Here is a 19,579-nt window from a genome sequence, read left to right on the forward strand (position 1 = left end):
CTGCACCTAGTCAGCGCTTAACAAATACCGACATTATTATTATTATTATTATTAATACAGAACGATAAGGAATGGAGATGACTGTACATCCAAGCGGGTTTCTTGAGTGAAAACAGCATCACACCATTTCAGAAAATTAATGGCAGCGCATTTACTCCCCAGACCTCATCACCGTTCTCTAGACTGGAAGCTTGTTATGGGCAGGGAACGTGTCGGCCCGTTCTGTCGTACTGTGCTTTCCCAAGTGCTTAGTTCGATGCTGCGCAGATAGTAAGCAGCGTGGCTCAGTGGACAACAGCCTGGGCTTGGGAGTCAGAGGTCATGAGTTCGACTCCCGGCTCTGCCCCTTGTCAGCTGTGTGAGTGTGGGCGAGTCACTTCACTTCTCTGGGCCTCAGTTCCCTCATCTGGAAAACGGGGATTAACCGTGAGCCTCACGTGGGACGACCCCCGATGACCCTGTATCTCCCCCAGCGCTTAGAACGGTGCTCTGCACACAGTAAGCGCTTAACAAATACCGACCTTACTATTAGGCGTTGGATAAATTCCATTGATCGATCTTCGGCAACGATATCGTCCTCGCCATCTCACCGAATTTACCAAGGGCCTATCGGACTATCGGAGCACAGTGCTGGGTCGGGGAAAATGCCAAGTAGATTATCTCAATAAGGGCCCTGCCCCCTAAGAGGATACAGTTTCATTCAATTCAATAGTATTTATTGAGCGCTTACTATGTGCAGACCACTGTACTAAGCTCTCGGAATGAACAAGTCGGCAACAGATAGAGAGAGTCCCTGCCGTCTGACGGGCTCACGGTCTAATCGGGGGAGACGGACGGACGAGAACGATGGCGATAAATGGAGTCGAGGGGAAGAACGTCTCGTAAAAACAGTGGCGACTAAATAGAATCAAGAATTTAAAACAGATGTCCCCAGCTCGGGCAAGTAAACAGACGAACGTTTATTGACGCAGGCTGAGGTGGATGAAGTATTGCCTTTGAATCCGTTTCTTTTCACCCTTCCTTCGGACCGCTTACACGGGGGCCTTACAGTTCTACCGCAGCTCGGTGTATCTGTTTAGAGCAACTGAAGTTCCTCCTTCTCCAGCACCCCTAGGGCCCTTGAAGAAATGCCTTCGTTATTTTAATGCATCAAGTATTAGTTGAGTGCTTACGGTGCGCAGAGCACTGTACTGAGCGCAGGGGAAGGTACGACCCAACCGAGTCGCTTAGACGTGTCCCCCGTCTATTCCAAGCGCTTAGTTCAGTCCTCTGCGCGTAGCGAGCGCTCGATAAATACTATTGAATGAATGAATGAATCGACAGGGAGCTTGGGGTCATTTTCAAACCCTTAACGGATTATTTTGAGCGCCCAGAATCCGCTCCCTAATTGGCACTTGGAGTAGCCGACCGCCCGCGAACGTCTTCCGGGGATTTCTCTGGAAATGATCTCGTTTGGGTCGGAAACGTGCCGACTAGGAACATCAAGCGCTCGGGACCATCTCTCCTCACGGATCGTTAAGGATTTTCCCATACGCTACAGGACAGTATTTAATTGCCGCCGTCAACCGCAGTGAAAAATATTGCCCGACGTTTCTTCATCCTCGAACTTCCAATAGGGCACTGGTTTCACGGTTCAAATTCCTCCTGGGCGTTGGCAAATACTCTTTCACTAGCACTCGTTTAAAGGAGACCCTTCGGTTGCATTCGTTTCTCCGGTCGGGCCGAACTCTCCCGGGCGCTTAGTACCGCGCTTGGGAGAGTACAGTGCCACGGACTGATCTGAAACCTTTCAGTCGGCCGTGTTCACAGTCAGACGGCGGAGCCGGCCAATGTAAACACGTTCACGTCCAGCCTGGCGAGTCAATATTTAATCCCTGGCATCGCTGATGGGCAAAACCGAGGTTCAGAATATTTGCCGGACTGCCCCGGTTAAAAAAAAAAAAAGAAGAATACAAAGCGAAAGGGCAAAGAAACCTGCCCCCGGTGAATAGAGATTGGCTACTTCTCTGGTTCGGCTATTCATTCCGGGTCACCATTGGCTGATCGGAGGCAATCCTGTCATTAAGATGTTGTCAGAAGGAATTCTATAGGCGTGGGCCGTCCCGGAGACTGTGTGTTTTAGACTTTCCGCAGAGGAGGGCATTCTATTGGCTATGGGATCAGGGGAACGAGGACGTTCCTTGACACCTCGTCAAATATCAAAGTAGCACAGGGAGCCCCCGGGGTTAAATGTAATCCCCGCACGGCATCGAAAATGACGAAGGTTCCCCCGGGGTTGGATCTCGGCTTCTTAAGTGAAGAGGAGGCCAGGAAGATCCTCGAAGTCCTGGAAAGAAACGAGGAGCTGCAGAGGGCGGAGAAGGACAGGATCAGGTACCGGTTTCACTCCCCCCCCTCGCCCCTCGGCTAGAACCGGACTGTGATACCCGCTTACCGCGTCGTTCCATCGGCGTGTTGTGCTTTCGACGGCCCGCAGAGGAGCCCGGCTGATACCGGAGACGTGTCTCGAAGGGAAACCGGTCGATCCGCCCGGGACAACTCTGGTTTTTCCTCCTTGATTCCGGGCAGAGGGAGCCGGGCCGAGCTCCCGCACTCTCCCGTTTGGGAATAGGCAGCTCCCTCCTTGAGGCTGTCCGTGCTTTCTTTGTCACCGGAGTCGCCGCTGGTGCCAAGATGACGAATTGTACTCTCCCAAGAGCTTAGTACAGCGCTCTGCCACTGGGTAAACCCTCAATAAATACGACTGAATGAGCTGAGGGGAGAGGCGGAGGGCATGAGGTAGGCGAACAAGTAGGAAGGATACTAATTATTAATTGAAAGTAAATACGTGTTCTCCCGGGCCTCTCCGGCGTCTGAATTCCGGCCCTCTCCCTCCATTTCTGCGTCCCCCTCTTCCTGCTTCGCCCTCGCTGGGGGCAGGTGGCGAGCGCATCTGGTCGGAAGGTCCATTTCAGTCGTACGGAAGGGCCGAGCCTGGGAAACCACAGTCCTGGGAGATGCCAGCGTCTCTGTCGGCGTCGGGCGTACGTGGGTGCACGTGGGCCCGGGATGGAGACGGCGATTTTCTTGGCCCCCGCTCCATTCCCCGTGGGAGTTAGCGTGTTTCTAGATCGGTAGTGTCTCCCTGGGGCGGGTGGTACCGATTCTCTCCCAGAAGGGGAGGAGAGGAGGTTGGGGAGAGAGGGGCAACTTAGATTTGGACCTAAAATGGCCACTGGCGTCCAGACCTCGGGATCCCAGCTGCGCTGGCGGTTGCCGAGACGGGGGCCAACCCGCAGGCGTATCGGGGGGAACTGGAAACCGACCCGCCGGGCGCTCACTATGCGCCGGGCACTCGCGGTAGTTACAAGGTGATTGGGTTGGACGCGGTCCCTGTCCCACGTGGGGCTCACAGTCCTAATCCCCGTTTTCCAGATGAGGGAACTGAGGCCCAGAGAAGTGAAGCGACTTGCCCAGGGTCACACAGCGGACAAGCGGCGGAGCGGGGATTAGGACCCGTGACCTCTGACTCCCAAGCCCCGGCTTCTTCCACTCAGTGACACTGCTTCCCTAAATAACGATGGTATTTGTTGAGCGCTTACCAGATGCCGGGCACTGTACTAAGCGCTGAGGTGGATACGAGCAAATCGGATCGGACACAGTCCCTATCCCACATGGGACTCACAGTCTCAAATCCCCATTTTACCACAGAGGAAGCGAAGTGACTTACCCAAGGTCATACAGCAGATAAGTACCCAGTCCTGCGGACTCCCAGGCCCGTGCTCTGTCCACCGGAAATGAGATCCCCATTTTAAGAGCGGGGGTTCATTGGCAACCCTTTCCTTTTCCAAAACATACACACACGGAGAAGCAGCGTGGCTCAGTGGCAAGAGCCCCGGGCTTGGGAGTCAGAGGTCGTGGGTTCGAATCCCGGCTCTGCCACTTGGCAGCTGTGTGACCGTGGGCAAGTCACTGTACTTCTCTGGGCCTCAGTTACCTCATCCGGAAAAATGAGGATTACCTGTGAGCCTCACGTGGGACGACCTGATTTCCCTGTATCTCCCCCAGCGCTTAGAACAGTGCTCGGCACATAGGAAGCGCTTAACAAATACCACCATTATCACATATCCACAGAGACCCGTTCCAGGTGGCATGAGAAAGGGGGACCCTCACTCACAAAATGCCCGATCCGACCCCAGAACTCCTCCTAATAATATGCTAGTAATATATTAGTAATGTAGTCCAGCCTGGGGGAGACGAGGGGGGTTCCTCAAGGGCAGCGAAAACTCACCTGAACGCGGGAGGAGAAGTTCCACGGACGCTCTGGATGCTGGCTGAGCCTTATTGTCTCTTCTTCTTCTTCGGTCGTATTTACTGAGCGCTTAACCGTGTGCAGAGCACTGTACCGGGTCTCCGCCTGCCTTTAGCGCTGGGGTCTTGGTGAAGGAAGTTCACTGAGGGGGAAATGATTTCCCCTTTCAACCGGTAGCGCGTGAGTGATTTATTCCAGGGGATGAAAGGGCAGAAATGATTTTTCTTTTCCTGGCTGAGAAGCGTAAACAGACCGGTTTTTCTACTGGGGGTGGCTCCAGACATTTCCTCTGAAGAAGATGAAGGGGGGCCCGGGGATGGGTCGTTGAGGGGGGGTGGTCTCCTTCCTCCCCGAGCTCTGCCCCAAAGCCTCGGGATACTGGGAAGGAAGGGAATTCCGGATTTCTGCTCAGAATAGCGAGCGAGAACTCAGTATTGATTGGAAGAGACTGAGCTCCCTGCTACCTCGCGGTTGAGGAGCAGCGTGGCTTCGTGGCAGGAGCACGGGCTTGGGAGTCAGAGGTCACGGGTTCTAATCCTGACCCCGCCACTTGTCTGCTGTGTGACTTTGAGCGCTTCACTTCTCCGTGCCTCAGTTGCCTCATCTGTAAAATGGGGATGAAGACTGGGAGCCCCAAAGGGGACAGGGACCGTGTCCAACCTGATTTGCTTGTATCCACCCAGCGCTTAGAACAGTTCCTGGCATATAGTAACAGCTTAACAGATACCATAGTTATTATTATTATTATTATTATTCTCCCTCCTACTCAGACTGGGAGCCCCTTGTGGGACGGGGACTGTGTCCGCCTCGATTATCATGTGTCTGCCCCGGTGCTTAGTACGGTGTTCGGCAAGTACTAAGCCTAATAAATACTATAATTATTATCATTGCTCCCACGCTTGGCACGTAGTAAGCATCACACTAATAAAAATAATGATGATAATAATAGTAATAGCAATAATAATAATCTGGGAAAATATTTTCTCGTACAGTGGAGAGAATTCAGCTTTTCTAACGGAATGTATTTTTTCCTCAATCAGTCGGTGATATTTATTGAGCGCTTATTGTGCGCAGGACACTGAGCTAAGCGCTTGGGAGAGTACAGTGCAACAGAATCAGCGGAGACGTTCCCGTAACGCTATTATGCTACCGGTGCCCGTCTACTCGTTTTGTTGTCTGTCTCCCCGCTTCTAGACTATGAGCCCGTCGTTGGGGTAGGGACTGTCTCGATCTGTTGCCAAATTGTACTTTCCAAGCGCTTAGTACAGTGTTCTGCACACAGTGAGCGCTCAATAAATACAATTGAATGAATGAACGGATTAATTAAGTAATTTATAACCTATATATAATTTAAAGGTGCTGTGAGGTAGGGGGTGGGGCGAATATCACATGTCCAAAGGTCACAGATCCATGTGCAAAGCTGACGTAGACGAGAGAACGAGGCGGGGAAAGGAGGGTTTAATCGGGGAAGGCCTCTTAGAGGAGATGTGACCTTACCCTCGGTGGACGAATTCCTCGTCCACTGTATGGTGTTTGTCAAGTGCTCATACGTGCCAGGCGCTGTACTAAGCGCTGCGGTGGATCTCTGATAATCAGGTCGGACACAGTTCTCAGCCCACATGGTCCCCGTGTAAACCAGGAGCCTTCCGCTCTCGAAAACCAACGATAACGAACGCGTTCACCCGCTGCTTCGTGAGGCCGCCGTTTCCAGCCTTGCTGCTCTCTACCCAAGGGGATCCGGGCGCAGTTGGGTTCTGTTCGCCTGATCCAAGCGAGACCAGGTTAGGGAGGAAGGCATCTGGTCTGCTTCCCTTTTTTTTTTCTTTGGTAAGGTATTTGGTAAACCCTTAGTCTACGCCAGGCTCCGTACTAAGCGCTGGGGTAGATACAAACAAATCAGGTTGGACATAGACCGTGCCTCACGTGGCTCTCGTAGCCTCAGTCGGATGAAGTCACCGAGTCACAGGCAATAATGATAATGTTGGTACTTGTTAAGCGCTCACCAGGTGCCGAGCACTGTTCTGAGCGCTGGGGGAGATACAGGGTCATCGGGTTGTCCCACGTGGGGCTCGCAGTTAATCCCCATTTTACAGATGAGGTAACTGAGGCACGGAGAAACTAAGTGACTTGCCCACAGTCACAGGTGAAGCGAGCGGCCCGACATCGTTCGGCAAGCAAATGGAGGAGCTAGAATTAGAACCCGGATCCTCTGACTTCCAGGCGCGTGCTTTTCCTACTAGGCCACGCCGCTCCTTTGACCTCTATATCATTTACAGATATCGGGAATCTGGTTTTCAACATTTGCAGAGGCTCCAACTCACTCATTACCGTGCACGGGCTCCAGCGTCGTTGGTTTGAGTTGCTAGATCATGGTCCAGATCGAAAGGCTTCTCTCTTAGGTTCCCTCCCTCTCTTTCGCTAAAATGTGTTTGCTGCTGGGAAAATGGCCTTGTCTTTTTTAATGGCATTTGTTAAATTCTTACTGTGTACCAGGCACCGTTCTAAGCACTGGGATACATACAAGTTAATCAAGTTGGACGCGGTCCCTGTCCCACGTGGGGCTCTCAGTCTTAATCCCCATTTTACAGGTGCGGTTACCGAGGCCCAGAGGAGTGAAGTGACTTGCCTAAGGTCACACAGCAGACAAGTGGTGAAGCCAGGATTAGAACCCAGGTCCTTCCGATTCCCAGGCCCATGCTCTATCCACTAGGCTACACTGCTTCTGACTAGATGACACTGCTCCTTGCTCTTTCTCCTCTGTTTCATTTTTTCTCTCTTTCTCCCTCCCTCCCCATCTCTCTCTCCTTCTCTATCCTCCTGTACAACGAATACACTTGTTTTTTACATTCCAAATATTTGCCGGATACTGTCTGAACTTTTAATAATGTATTTTTTTTTTTTTTGGTATTTGTTAAGCGCTTACTATGTGCAGAGCACCGTTCTAAGCGCTGGGGGAGATACAGGGGAATGAGGTTGTCCCACGTGAGGCTCACAGTCTCCATCCCCATTTTCCAGTTGAGGGAACTGAGGCCCAGAGAAGTGAAGTGACTCGCCCACAGTCACACAGCTGATAAGGGGCAGAGTTGGGATTCGAACCAGTGGAAAGAGCCCGGGCTTCGGAGTCAGAGGTCATGGGTTCGACTCCCGGCTCTGCCGCTTGTCAGCTGTGTGACTGTGGGCGAGTCGCTTCACTTCTCTGGGCCTCAGTTCCCTCATCTGTAAAATGGGGATTAACTGTGAGCCTCACGTGGGACAACCTGATCCTCCTGTATCTACCCCAGCGCTTAGAACAGTGCTCCGCACGTAGTAAGCGCTTAACAAATACCGACATTATTATTATTATGACCTCAGACTCCCAACCCCGGGCTCTTTCCACTGCGCCAAGCTGCTTCTCTAGGCATCTTTTCAAGGAAACCATCACGGTGATGGGAAACCAGAACCCTTAGAATGCGACCGCTTTGTGCCCCGTCCCTAATTCTCTCAGGACCCACCTGAGTTAAGTCGCGTTTCTCGCTCTTACCTTCCCAATTAGCACCTTTTTGACTCATCAGATTTTTCTGGCAGGAAGCTCTGTGGTCCTGACATGTTAGGAATGAATTTTTGCCAAGAAGCTCCTTGCATCTTCTTGTCCTTCTACCGGCTGCTACTGCCGCCGGCCAAGGAGATGTCTCCACTACAAAGGAGAGAGCCTAGGGAGTTGCCTGCTAAAAGCGGGAGGGTTTGGGGGAAAGGGTGACAGCTTAAAAAGAGGAAATGGCCTGACTAAACAGCTTGCAATCCTCTTTGGACCGTCCGCCACTCAATCCATCAATCCCATTTACGGAGCGCTTTCTGCGGGCAGAGCACGGTACTAAGCGCTTGAGAGAGCACAACACGATAGACGCATTCCCTTCCCACAGCGAGCTCACGGTCCCGCCGTCTCCAGAAGCGGCGTGGCTCAGTGGCAAGAGCCCGGGCTTGGCAGGCAGAGGTCATGGGTTCGAATGCCAGCTCTGCCACTTGGCAGCTGTGTGACTGTGGGCGAGTCACTTCACTTCTCGGTGCTTCAGTTACCTTATCTGTAAAATGGGGATTAAGATTGTGAGCCTCACCTGGGACAACCAGATCACGCTGTATCTACCCCAGTGCTTAGAACAGTGCTCTGCACATAGTAAGCGCTTAACAAATACCAACGTTATCATTATTATTATTATTCCCCGATTAACTATTCACAAGAAGCCAGCAGTCAGCGTGCTCAGTGCATGTCTATTTATATACATTGCGCTCTGCGCACTGTAAGCATTTCAGCGCTTAGAAGAGTCCTTCGGCGCTTAGAACAGTGCTTGGCACGTAGTAGGCGCTTAACAACACCATCATCATTAATAAATACCGTCGATGATGATGACGTCGATATAATCGATCGTACGGTGTGTTTATTGAGCGCTTATTTTGTCCAGAGCACTGGGGAGAGTACAGAATCGGTAGACCCGTCCCCCGGCTCACAGTCCAGAGAGGAAAACGGATATTCAAATCAATCGGGATATGTACGTAAGTGCCCCGGGGCTGGGGGGGGGGGGTGAATATAAAATGTTTACAGGGTACAGGTGCCACGGCAACGCCGAAGCGAGAGGGAGGAATGGGGGCTTAGTCGGGAAGGCCTCTCGGGGATGGGATTTTAATAAGGCTCTGAAGGTGGGGGGAATGGTGTTCTGCCAGCTACGATGGAGGAGGGAGCTCCGGGCCAGGGGTTGGATGTGGACAGAGGGTCAGCGGCGAGATAAACGAGATCGAAGTACGATGAATAAGTTGGCATTGGAGGAGCCAAGTGTGCGGGCTGGGTTGCAGTAGGAGATTCGCGAGGTTTGTGGTAGGAGGGGGCGAGGCGACTGAGGGCTTTGAAGCCAATGGAGAGGAGTTTTGATCTGGTGCGGAGGTGGATGGGCAACCACTGGAGGTTCTTGAGGAGTGGGGAAACATGTCCTGAACGTTTTTGACTTACCCAAGGTCACACAGGAGGCGAGTGACGGCATCGGGGACTAGAAGGCCTGTCCCCCGAGGCCCAGGCCCGTCTGTCCACCGCCGTTTAATTAGTTTAACCTTGCCATCTGGGTACGAGTCTCAAGAAGGTTTATGAATCAGATATCCCTGCGCCTCCAGGGCAGCTGTTCATCTTCAAAACTGGGCCTCTAACCCGCCCCCTCCCACCCACCCTCTCACTCCTCTTCAGCGTGTAGAACAGCACATAGTAAACGCTTAACAAATGCCATAATTATTATGATTCCTGCCTACACCCTTTTCTGCTCCCCTCACTGACTGGCTCTAATTCTCTCCTGACCCTCTTCTCCCTTCCCCCTGCTCGCTGTGGGAATGTGTCTGTTTATTCATTCATTTGATCATATTTATTGAGCAGTCTCCGTGTGCAGAGCACCGTGCTAAGCACTTGGGAAAGTACAATAAACAGTCACATTCCCTGCCCACAACGAACTTACGGTCTACAGGACGAGCTGTTTATTGTTCTATTTTACTTTCCCAATCGCTTAGTACAAAGCACGGAGTAAGCACTCAGTAAATATGATTGAAAGTGAAATGACTTTCATTTCTCTGTGCCCCAGTAACCTGATCTGTAAAATGGGGGTGAAGACTGTGAGCCCCGTGTGGGACAGGGACTGCGTCCAACCCGATTAGGTCGTATCTACCCCAGCGCTAAGGACGGTGCCCGGCACCGAGTAAGCGCTTAACAAATACCCCAGTGATTAACTGTCGTCATCATTAGAATCCGAGGGCTCGCCTGGCCATCTCTCCATGTGTCAGGAAGCCATCGGCTCTGCGGCGTATCGCTGGCCGAGCGTCGTCCGGCTCGGCCTGGTTCCTGTCAGAGCAGGAGGGCTGGCTGGGGGACCAGGATCCAGGGCCCGCTTCAAAGTATGGCCCCGCTCTCTGGCCCTCACTGTGCTTCTCTCGTTCCCGCTTTGCCCCCGGCCCGTCTCTTCCAATAACTGTGGTGTTTGCTAAGCTACGTGCCGGGCGCTGTTCTAAGCGCTGGGATAGATACAAGCTCAACGGGTTGGACCCCATCCCTGTTCCACATGGGGGGGGGGTCACAGTCTTCATCCCCGTTTTACAGATGAGGGACCAGAAGAGTGAAGCGATTGGCCCAGTGTCATTCAGGCAATCACATTTATTGAGCGCTTACCGTGTGCAGAGCACTGAACTAAGCATTTGGGGGAGTACGATCTCACAATAAAAGGACGCACGTCCTGCCCACGGTGAGCTTACAGTCTAGAAGGGGAAAGTTGCACAGCAGATGAGCCGGAGTTAAACAACAGACCTGTGGCGGTGCCCGGATTTAGAAGCCGGGTCCTTCTGACTCCCGGGCGCGTGCTCCATCCACTAGACCATGCTGCTTCTAAATACTTTATCATCACGTCGCGGCGTCGAATCGATACGAAGAAGATTTGAACCCGTGGAGGAGGGTGGGGTGGCTTTGGCCCATTAGGACCTAGGGCCATCAACCTCGGCGAGGGCTCCATGCGTTGCGAGTCCAAAGTGCCTCCGCTTGTTTATCCGCCCGGGTCGTGGGTAAATTAGGCCATCTGGCCATGGCCGGTGGCTGGGGGGAGGGCAGGCCAGATAGATTTGGGCTGGAAAGAGAGCAGAAAGGCAGAGACGACCTTGTCCTCTTCCCTCCAGATGGCCCAGCCGGGTGCTTCTGGGGCGGCCAGGGGACACAAGCCACCTGGCCACACTAGTCCGGCCCCATCGCCCTACAAAAGCACCAGAAGGCAGGGAGCCAGAAGGAGGGGAGAGTAAAGTCGGGAGAGGTTCCCGAACAGCCGGGGAGGCAGCAGAGGCCTAGTGCCAACTGCTGCAGCTGGAGAAGAGCCAGGAAGAAGTGCAGGGTTGAGGAGAGGGAGTGGGCGGTCTCACCTGCACTCTCCTTCCTTTTCTTAATCCCGGAAGCTCTCCCCTTCCATTTCTGGACTTTGGCCGGCAGCTTCTCCCTCCAGATCCGAGCGGGAGTGTGGTTGCCGACCGGGCTCTTTGCTCGCAAGGCCCGATTGAAGGGGCCGCACCTCCCCGCTGCCCCGCCGCCCGCCAGAAAGGCCCAAGGAGCGGGGAGAGCCGCAGCTAGTCATCTCTCGGCCGCTGCCCAGTGCCCGGCAGGTAAGCAGCCAACGTTCCCCATTCCTCCGGTTGGGAGTGCCTTCCGTTTGGAATGAAAAAAAGGCACCGTAATGCCCTGAAGTCATTCCCGGTTTGCGTTTCACAATTAGCTCTCCTTGGGTGGGACACCGCAGGATCACAGAATCAGGTGTGGGGAAAGAGGAGGGGAAAAACGTTTGTGGATATGATAGCCTTTTCTGTTGCTTTTTTTTTAAATAAAACTATTCTTTAAAGCCCCGATTCTCCCCTAACTGCCCCACGATCTGCCTTCCAGAACTCCCCAGCTGGATTGTTCCGAGGAACTAAACGCAGCCTCGCCTCTTCAAATATAGTTTTAAGGAGATATTTTTTACTTTGATCATAACAAAGGCATTATCATATCCAAGTTTCTTTTCTATGGGCTTCGTTAAGCGTTTACTCGGTGCCGAGCACTCTTCCTAGCACTGGGGTAGATACAAGTTAATCAGGCTGGACATAGTCCTTGCCCCACATGGAGCTCACGGTCTAAGTAGGAGGGAGAACAGGGATTGAAACCCCATTTCCCGATTGAGGAGACTGAGGCGGAGAAGTGAAGTGACTTGCCCAAGATCGCACAGCAGGAACTGGCAGAGCCGGGATTAGAAACCAGGTCCTCTGACTCTTTCCACTAGGCCACGTTGCTTGTTTTTATGACCTTTTCGCCGATGGATTTCGTCAACTCAAACCTTCTCACCGGGACCTCAGGTATTTTCTGGAACTCTGACCCACACGTCTTCCACTTTGAAGTGTCGTCCTTTGCAAAATCAGGGGAAAGGGCCCTGTAGGTTGAGGTCTGGGTTTTGAACGGACATTTTGCTTTCATATTTTCTCCTCTGGCCGGTCTGTTTTTCCCCGGCTTACTCCGGCAGCTTTTTACTCTCCAGATGTTCTGAAGCTAGCGCTGCACCGAAGCCGTGAGCTTTGTTCGTCCTCTCCAGCTCACTCAGCCTGCCCGTTAAAGACGAGCGGCTTTTTATTCTATTACCGCGCAGGCCTCTGCCCACCTTTTGCTTCCAGAATGGAAGCAGAGAGTCACAGACAGACCTCCTTAACTCAGCCACTCAAATGTCTGACCGTTTCTAACAGGAGAGAAGAAATCTAAGTTCCTGCCAAGCTTTTGGCAGCGTCCCCTAAACTGGTGAATGTTAATATGTCCCATGTTCACTCGATGATCTGTTAACCGGTAGAGAAATCATGGAAAATGGTGCCGAGATGGGCCTTTAAGAGAACGGTCCGTTTCATATTAACGGTGGCATTTGTCGAATGAATCCTGTGATTAACTAGGTGCTGGGGACGATAACTTGATGATCGGACCCCCGTAGGGCTCACTGTCGAAAGGAGGAGAACAGCTACCTTCGCCCCACGAGGAAACTCAGGGCCAGAAAAGTGAAGTGGCTTGCCCAAGATCACACAGCTGGCAAGATTAGAACCTAGGTCCTCTGACTTTCTGTCCGCGGCTCTTTCCGCTACAGTATGCTGCTTTTCAGGCGGATACAGCCACCTGGATCAACGGTATTTATGGAGCGCTTACGGTGCGCCCTGCTCTGCATTAAGCACCTGGGAAAATACTATCCGATAGAGTTGGTAGTCACGATCCCTGCCCGCATGGAGCTTACAGCCCACTTAACAATAATAATAATGATAATAATGTCGGTATTTGTTAAGCGCTTACTACGTGCAGAGCACTGTTCGAAGCGCTGGGGGAGATCCAGGGTCATCAGGTTGTCCCACGTGAGGCTCACAGTTAATCGCCATTTTACAGATGAGGGAACTGAGGCCCAGAGAAGTGAAGTCACTTGCCCACAGTCACACAGCTGACAAGTGGCAGAGGTGGGATTCGAACTCATGACCTCTGACTCCCAAGCCCAGGCTCTTTCCACGAAGCCACCCTTGCAAGTAGAGTGGCCACTCACCCCATGTTACTCAGTCATTCATTCGGTCGTATTTATTGAGCGCCTACTGCGTCCCGAACGCTGTACGGAGAGCTTGGGAAAGTATAATGCAACAGTAAACAGTGACATCAACTGCTCGCGATGAGCTCATATTCTAAAGGGGGGGGAGACCGACATGAATATAAATAAATAAAATTACAGAAATGTACATAAAGGGCAGGTCGGGGCAACGCACAAGGGAGTGGGAGATGAGGAAAAGTGGGGTTTAATCTGGGAAGGCCTCTGGGAGGAGATGTACCTTCAATAAGGCTTTGAAGCGGGAGAGAGTGGTCGTCTGTCGGAGTAGAGGGGACAGACAACCAGAAAGTCAACTTTTCCACTGCTCTGTCCACTGCCCAGAACTGATAGCGTACCAGATCCCTTGGTGGCTGTTCCGTTCCTTCGTTTATTTATTTATTTAGGTAATCAGGTTGGACACGGTCCCTGTCCCACATGGGGCTCACAGCCTTCACGGAGAAGTGGAGCGACCTGTCCAAGATCACACGGCAGCCAAGGGGCAGGGCTGGGATCAGAACCCAGGTCCTTCTGACTCCCGGGCCCGTGCTCTACCCCCTAGGCCACGCTGCCTCCTCCGCCTTGGCTCCAGCCGCTGAGTTCCACCGGTCAGAAGTGGAGTTGAGGTTCTCGGGTTCCGGGGAGGAGAAGCGATGCCCCTCTGGAGCAGGGATGGGGGTCAGGATCCACATTCTGGATTCTGCAGATCGCCCCGAAAGCTTCCCGGTGATGTCATTAACGTCCCACAGCCCACGCCTGTTACTTCCAGGTCAGCAAAGGGCATCTGGTAGTAACTAGGACCATCAGGAACCCCCTGCCCGCGAGACCACTGAGGGTGACGGTCTCTTTCCGCGAGCTCCAACTTTCGGAGCTTCCCTGTCTTGAGCGAGCGCCGTCCCCGGGAGCGGCTGGGAACCTCCTGACTCCTATCCCTCACCTCCACCTCCGGCAACCGGTGAAGAAATGTCGTGTTTTTTACTTCTACCTGTCAGCTCCTCGTGGACGGGGATCAGATCAACCAAATCTTGCATTAGAGACTTTTCCAAGTACAGTACTCACGCACAGTAAGCGCTCAAAAAATACCACTGATTGATTGATTAAGAAATGTGCCCTATCCCAATAATTTAAGACAGGCACCTGGGTGATTATCGGTGGGGCAGGCTGAAAATGATTTATTGCCAAACTCACCGAAGGTCTATCAGGAAGCAGTTCGATCCGGGTGGTGTAATTTCATGTAGAGAACGACTGCTTCGTGGAGCATTTTTCAAAAATTAGGTCTCACATCAATCAATGACTGGTATTTATCGAGTGCTTACTGGGTGCAGAGCACTATTCTGAAGCATATGAAGAGTTTGTATCCATATTCCCTGCTTATAAGGAGTTTACAGAATAGAGGAGAAAGGAAACATTCATATAAATAAATTGTTGAAATATGCATAAGTTCTGTAACGTGGCTATTCACATGACTACCGAAACATAATTCGGACCCTCAAACAGAACGGCTTAATTTCAATGTTTCAGAGCATCTTATTCTCCCTCTAGACTGTAAGATCCTTACGGGCCGGAACACGTCTGCTAACTCTGTTCTCTCCCGAGTGTTTAGTGTATTGCTCTGCGCGTAATCATAATAATAATAATTGTGGTATTTGTTAAGCACTCACTATATACCAAGCACTGTTCTAAGCGCTGGGGTAGATTCAAGGTAATCAGGTTGGACACAGACCCTGGCCCACATGGGGCTCACGGTCTTAATCCTCGCTTTACAGATGGGTAACTGAGGCACAGAGAAGTGAAGTGACTTGCCCAAGGTCACACAGCAGACGGGCGGCGGAGCCGAGATTAGAACCCACATCCTCTGACTTCCAGGCTCGTGCTCTTTTCACTGGGCCACGCTTGCTTCCCTCGTAAGCGCTCAGGAAATACAATCGATCAATTGATTATTCTACAAACCTTATAGTTTGCTCTTTTAGGGTAAGTGGTCAGCCTCATTGCCAATTTGTAGATGGGAAAATAGAGATCAAGTGAATTGCTATCCTAATAATAATAATAACGTTGGTATTTGTTAAGCGCTTACTATGTGCCGAGCACTGTTCTAAGCGCTGGGGTAGACATAGGGGAATCAGGTTGTCCCACGTGGGGCTCACAGTCTTCATCCCCATTTTACAGATGAGGGAACTGAGGCACCGAGAAGCGAAGTGACTTGCCCAAAGTCACACAGCTGACGAGTGGCCGAGCGGGGATTCGAACCCATGGCGTCTGACTCCAAAGCCCGTGTTCTTTCCACTGCGCCACGCTGCAAACCATTCCTTATACTAGAAAGGAGGAAGTAACACTTCTTCAATAATTCTAGCATTTCATCTCACTACACTTTTGAAAACTGACTTTGCTACTCACAGAATGAATGTAATTCATGTAGTCCAAATGAATGTGATTTACATATAGATTTTTGCTACATTAAGATTTTCAAAAGCAGGCTTAGTTTCCGACATAATCTCAGGATATCAGTTCACATGACATAATTAGGGAGGAATAATAACAGGGTTAGGTATCATGTGGGTAATATACGCTAATCATCACTTGCTCTTTTTCTTTGAAGACTTTAGAAAGTTTGGAATGGTAACAGCTTGACTGTTGAAAGCACGAAGGGTAAGAACCCTATCCTGATTTTGTTTGTTGTTGGGACCGATCTAAGGGAGAGAGAATGTGCTAGAATCTGAAAACAAATGCGATAGCAAATGAAGAAACGTGACCGAAAATTAAATCCTAAAGATAAATCTTTTTTTTCTTTTAAACACATCTCATCAGTGTACACATATAAAGTAACTAAAGAGAAGCAGCATGGCGGAGTGGATAGAGCACGGGCCTGGGAGTCGGAAGGTCATGGATTCTAATCCTGGCTCTGCCACTTGTCTGCTGTGACCTTGGGCGAGTCACTTCGCTTTTCTGGGCTTCAGTTACCTCATCTGGAAAATGGGGATTGAGACCGTGAACCTCATGGGGGACAGAGATTGGGTCCGACCCGACTTGCTTAGTATCGTGCCTGGCACATAGTAGTGCCATAATTATTATTAAACGGTGCATTCTGGGAGCAAAAACTACCGTTTTATTGCAGCCCGGGGGCAATTTATTTTAGAATCAAAAGAATGATTTTTGAGGAATACGGTTGGACGAAGATACCGATAACTCCAACCAGAGTTGCCCATTCCCTGGGGGCAAGGAAGTTCGCCACCCCATTGGGTCGGCACTGAGAGAATGAAACCATTAGCTTCACCCTCACAACCCTTACGGCAGTGTTGGCAACCGGCGGTAGTCAGGCACTCGCTCGTCTTTTTCGAGCTCTTCCTGTGTGCGGAAGCCTCAGGGAGAGCACGCTGTGACAACAAGCAGACACATTCCCTGCCCACCGCGAGCTCACAGTCTAGAGGGGAGCCATCTTCTCCCCGCCCTTTGGATCTACAAAGGGACTAAGAGGTGGTGCCAAGATGGCAGCTCCACCTCTTGCCATCTGGCTGGAGGAGGAGAAGGATGTCATCGCCATGGCTACCAACCGGTACCAGTGGTTTCTCTGACTCCTGGCCACGGGGCCCCATGAGGAGGATATCTGGGTGCCCACGCCATATCCCTTCCTCCCCATTCCCCCCTACCCGATACCCACCCAGCCCCAGTCTGCCCTGGCAACCTGGGGAAATCAGTGGGGGCAGGAGGCCGAGTGCCTGGCGTTAACCGTACAGCACGGCCGAGTCGAACTGCTTGTCGGACGGTCACGGCGACGGCAGGGAGCAAGGTTGCTCGGGCTGCAGCGGCGGCCAGCGGTCCCGAGCTGAGAAGCCGCACGAGGCTACCGTCCCGAGGGGCTCTGGGCCTCCCTTCCCCTGGCTGCGGATAGGGTTAGGTGAGTTGGGCGGACCGACTCCTCCTCACCAGGCTTTGGGGCCGGGAGCCAGAGCAATCTCTCACACCCAGCTCCGAAACCCTGGGAGAAAGTGGAAGCCAGAAAGGAGAAGGAGGTATTGTAGCAAGAATAAGCTCCCTTTCCTTCCTCTCCCTCCCCCTCTTTCTCTTCCCTTCTCATCCTCCTTCCCCTTTTTCCCTCCTCCTCTTTCCCTTCTCTTTCCTGTCCTTTTCTCCCCTTACCCTCTTTCACTTTCTCCCCTTTTCTTCTCTCTTCTCTGTTTCTCCCTTTCCTCCTCCTCTCTCTCTTTTTTTAAATTTAATGGTATTCGCTAAGTGCTTACTACGTGCCAGACGCTGTTCTAAGCCCCAGGGTGGATACAAGCTAATCGGGTTGGACACGGTCGCTGTCCCACATGGGGCTCACAGCCTCAATCCCCATTTTGCAGATGAGGTAACCGAGGCACAGAAGAGTGAAGTGACTTGCCCAAGGTGACACAGCAGGCAAGCAGAGGAGCCGGGATTAGAACCCAGGTCCTTCGGACTCCCGGGCCCGTGCTCTACCCACTAGGAAATGTCACTTCCTCCTCAGCCCCTTCACCTTGATCCCGTTTGTCCCCATGCTTAGAATGAAACGTTGACTCCAAATATATGCAAACTGTAAACTTACAGCTAATAAAAGCTAATAGAGTCCAAGATTTTCAAATGGGATGAAGCGAGCCACTTAGTCATAAACCAGTCTAGTAGTAATATATTATAACGCGGAAGAGAACCGCTGACTGCCGCTCTGTGCATGCTTAGCAGACTTTCCCAAGCGCTTAGTACAGTGTTCTGCACCCTGCAAGCGCTTAATAAATACGACAACGAACGAATGAACAGATGAGCCGAAAGGGAAGACCGTGGGTTCATACGCAGTCCCGGGCCCAAATAACATACAGAGACGTAAAGGCCGCAGAGACTCAGAGAAAGAGAGGGAGATAGAGAGATAGCAAAAAATAGAGACGTGGTAGAGACGATTCAGCAGAGACTCTGAAGCGAATAGGAACACAGGTGAGAGTGGAAAATGAGCTGGTTGGGGGAGAAAGTGGATCCAGAGGTAGGTAGGGAGTAGAAGAGAGCGTGTAAGTAGGTGGGTGAGAGAGAGAGAGTGCGGTTAGTCCGAGTAAATCCTAATTAACAAAGCTTTGAATGTTTCGTGAGGTTTCTGCCGGCGAAGTAAAATCCAAGGACAGGTACTTGGACGGTGCATATTGAGGCAGTTCTGTGCTCCCGAAGGGGAAGAGCAGAGTGATTTCAACTCTCAGAGGGACATTCGTTCACTCATTCGTTCAGTTGTATTTATTGAGCGCTTACCGTGTACAGAGCACCGTACTAAGCGCTTGGGAGAGGACAACAATATACACCTGCCTGCAACGAGCGTAGAGTCTAGAGGGGGAAACAGACACGTTGCTAACAGTGGTGAGGCTGCGGCTCTGGGGATGCGATGCCTAGGCTGCCATCATCCAGCCCTCGGGACGCGGCTTCAGTTGGGGCTCAAAGCCGTTCTGAATTCCTGGCAGGTTTTCCCAAGAGTTTTGAGAGGATCGGCTCGGTCCCCCAGCTGCTATCGCAAGGGCTTTTTACGAGACGGTCTTCGGACCGATCGGTGTCTCCGGGAGCAGGAGACGTAGTCTAAAATTGACTTCTGGTTCCTGGTTGTGTGCTTGAGGGGATCTGCCTAAAAAATATATATATATCGAAGCTTCCCTGGTGATGCAAGGGGGATGAATCAGACAGAACATTATCACGTCTGACCTTCTGAAGATGGTGATGGGGCCCGTCGGCTTGGACTTCCTGAGGCATTTCAGTAACGCTCCCCATCTTGAAGAGGAGAGGCTTCCCCTTCTTGAAAATTTCCACAACTACGCCAACGGGTCCCTTTCCTTTCTTCAGGACTCCAAATGGGGCAGTGACTTCCCTGCAACGGAAGACGAAGCAGCGTGGTTTTGTGGAGTCAGAAGTCCGGGCTTGGGAGTCAGAAGTCGGGGGTTCTAATCCCGGCTCCGCCACCGTCAGCTGTGTGACTTTGGGCAAGTCGCTTCACTTCTCTGTGTCTCAGTTACCTCATCTGTCAAATGGGGATTAAGACTGTGAGCCCCACGTGGGACAACCTGATTACCTTGTATCTACCCCAGTGCTTAGAACGGTGCTTGGCACATAATAAGCCCTTAACAAATACCATCGTTATTATTATTATTATGAAGGCCATAGGTTTGCAGAGTGATAGATTGTTTTGTCTTTATAGGACTTT

General features: G+C 51.6%; 1 protein-coding gene across 1 annotated transcript in view; it reads left to right on the top strand.

Moving 5' to 3' along the window:
- Nucleotides 1–2,017: 2,017 nt before the first annotated feature.
- EXPH5 (exophilin 5) overlaps nucleotides 2,018–19,579 on the top strand; it is a 50,371-nt gene continuing 32,809 nt past the window's right edge. The window contains exon 1 of the mRNA XM_029048163.2: nucleotides 2,018–2,373. Coding sequence (XP_028903996.1) covers nucleotides 2,255–2,373 — 119 coding nt within the window. The 5' untranslated portion in view covers nucleotides 2,018–2,254. The remainder of the gene's footprint in view (nucleotides 2,374–19,579) is intronic.

Source organism: Ornithorhynchus anatinus, chromosome 20, assembly GCF_004115215.2.
Source record: "Ornithorhynchus anatinus isolate Pmale09 chromosome 20, mOrnAna1.pri.v4, whole genome shotgun sequence".
In the NCBI taxonomy this organism is placed as follows: Eukaryota; Metazoa; Chordata; class Mammalia; order Monotremata; family Ornithorhynchidae; genus Ornithorhynchus; species Ornithorhynchus anatinus.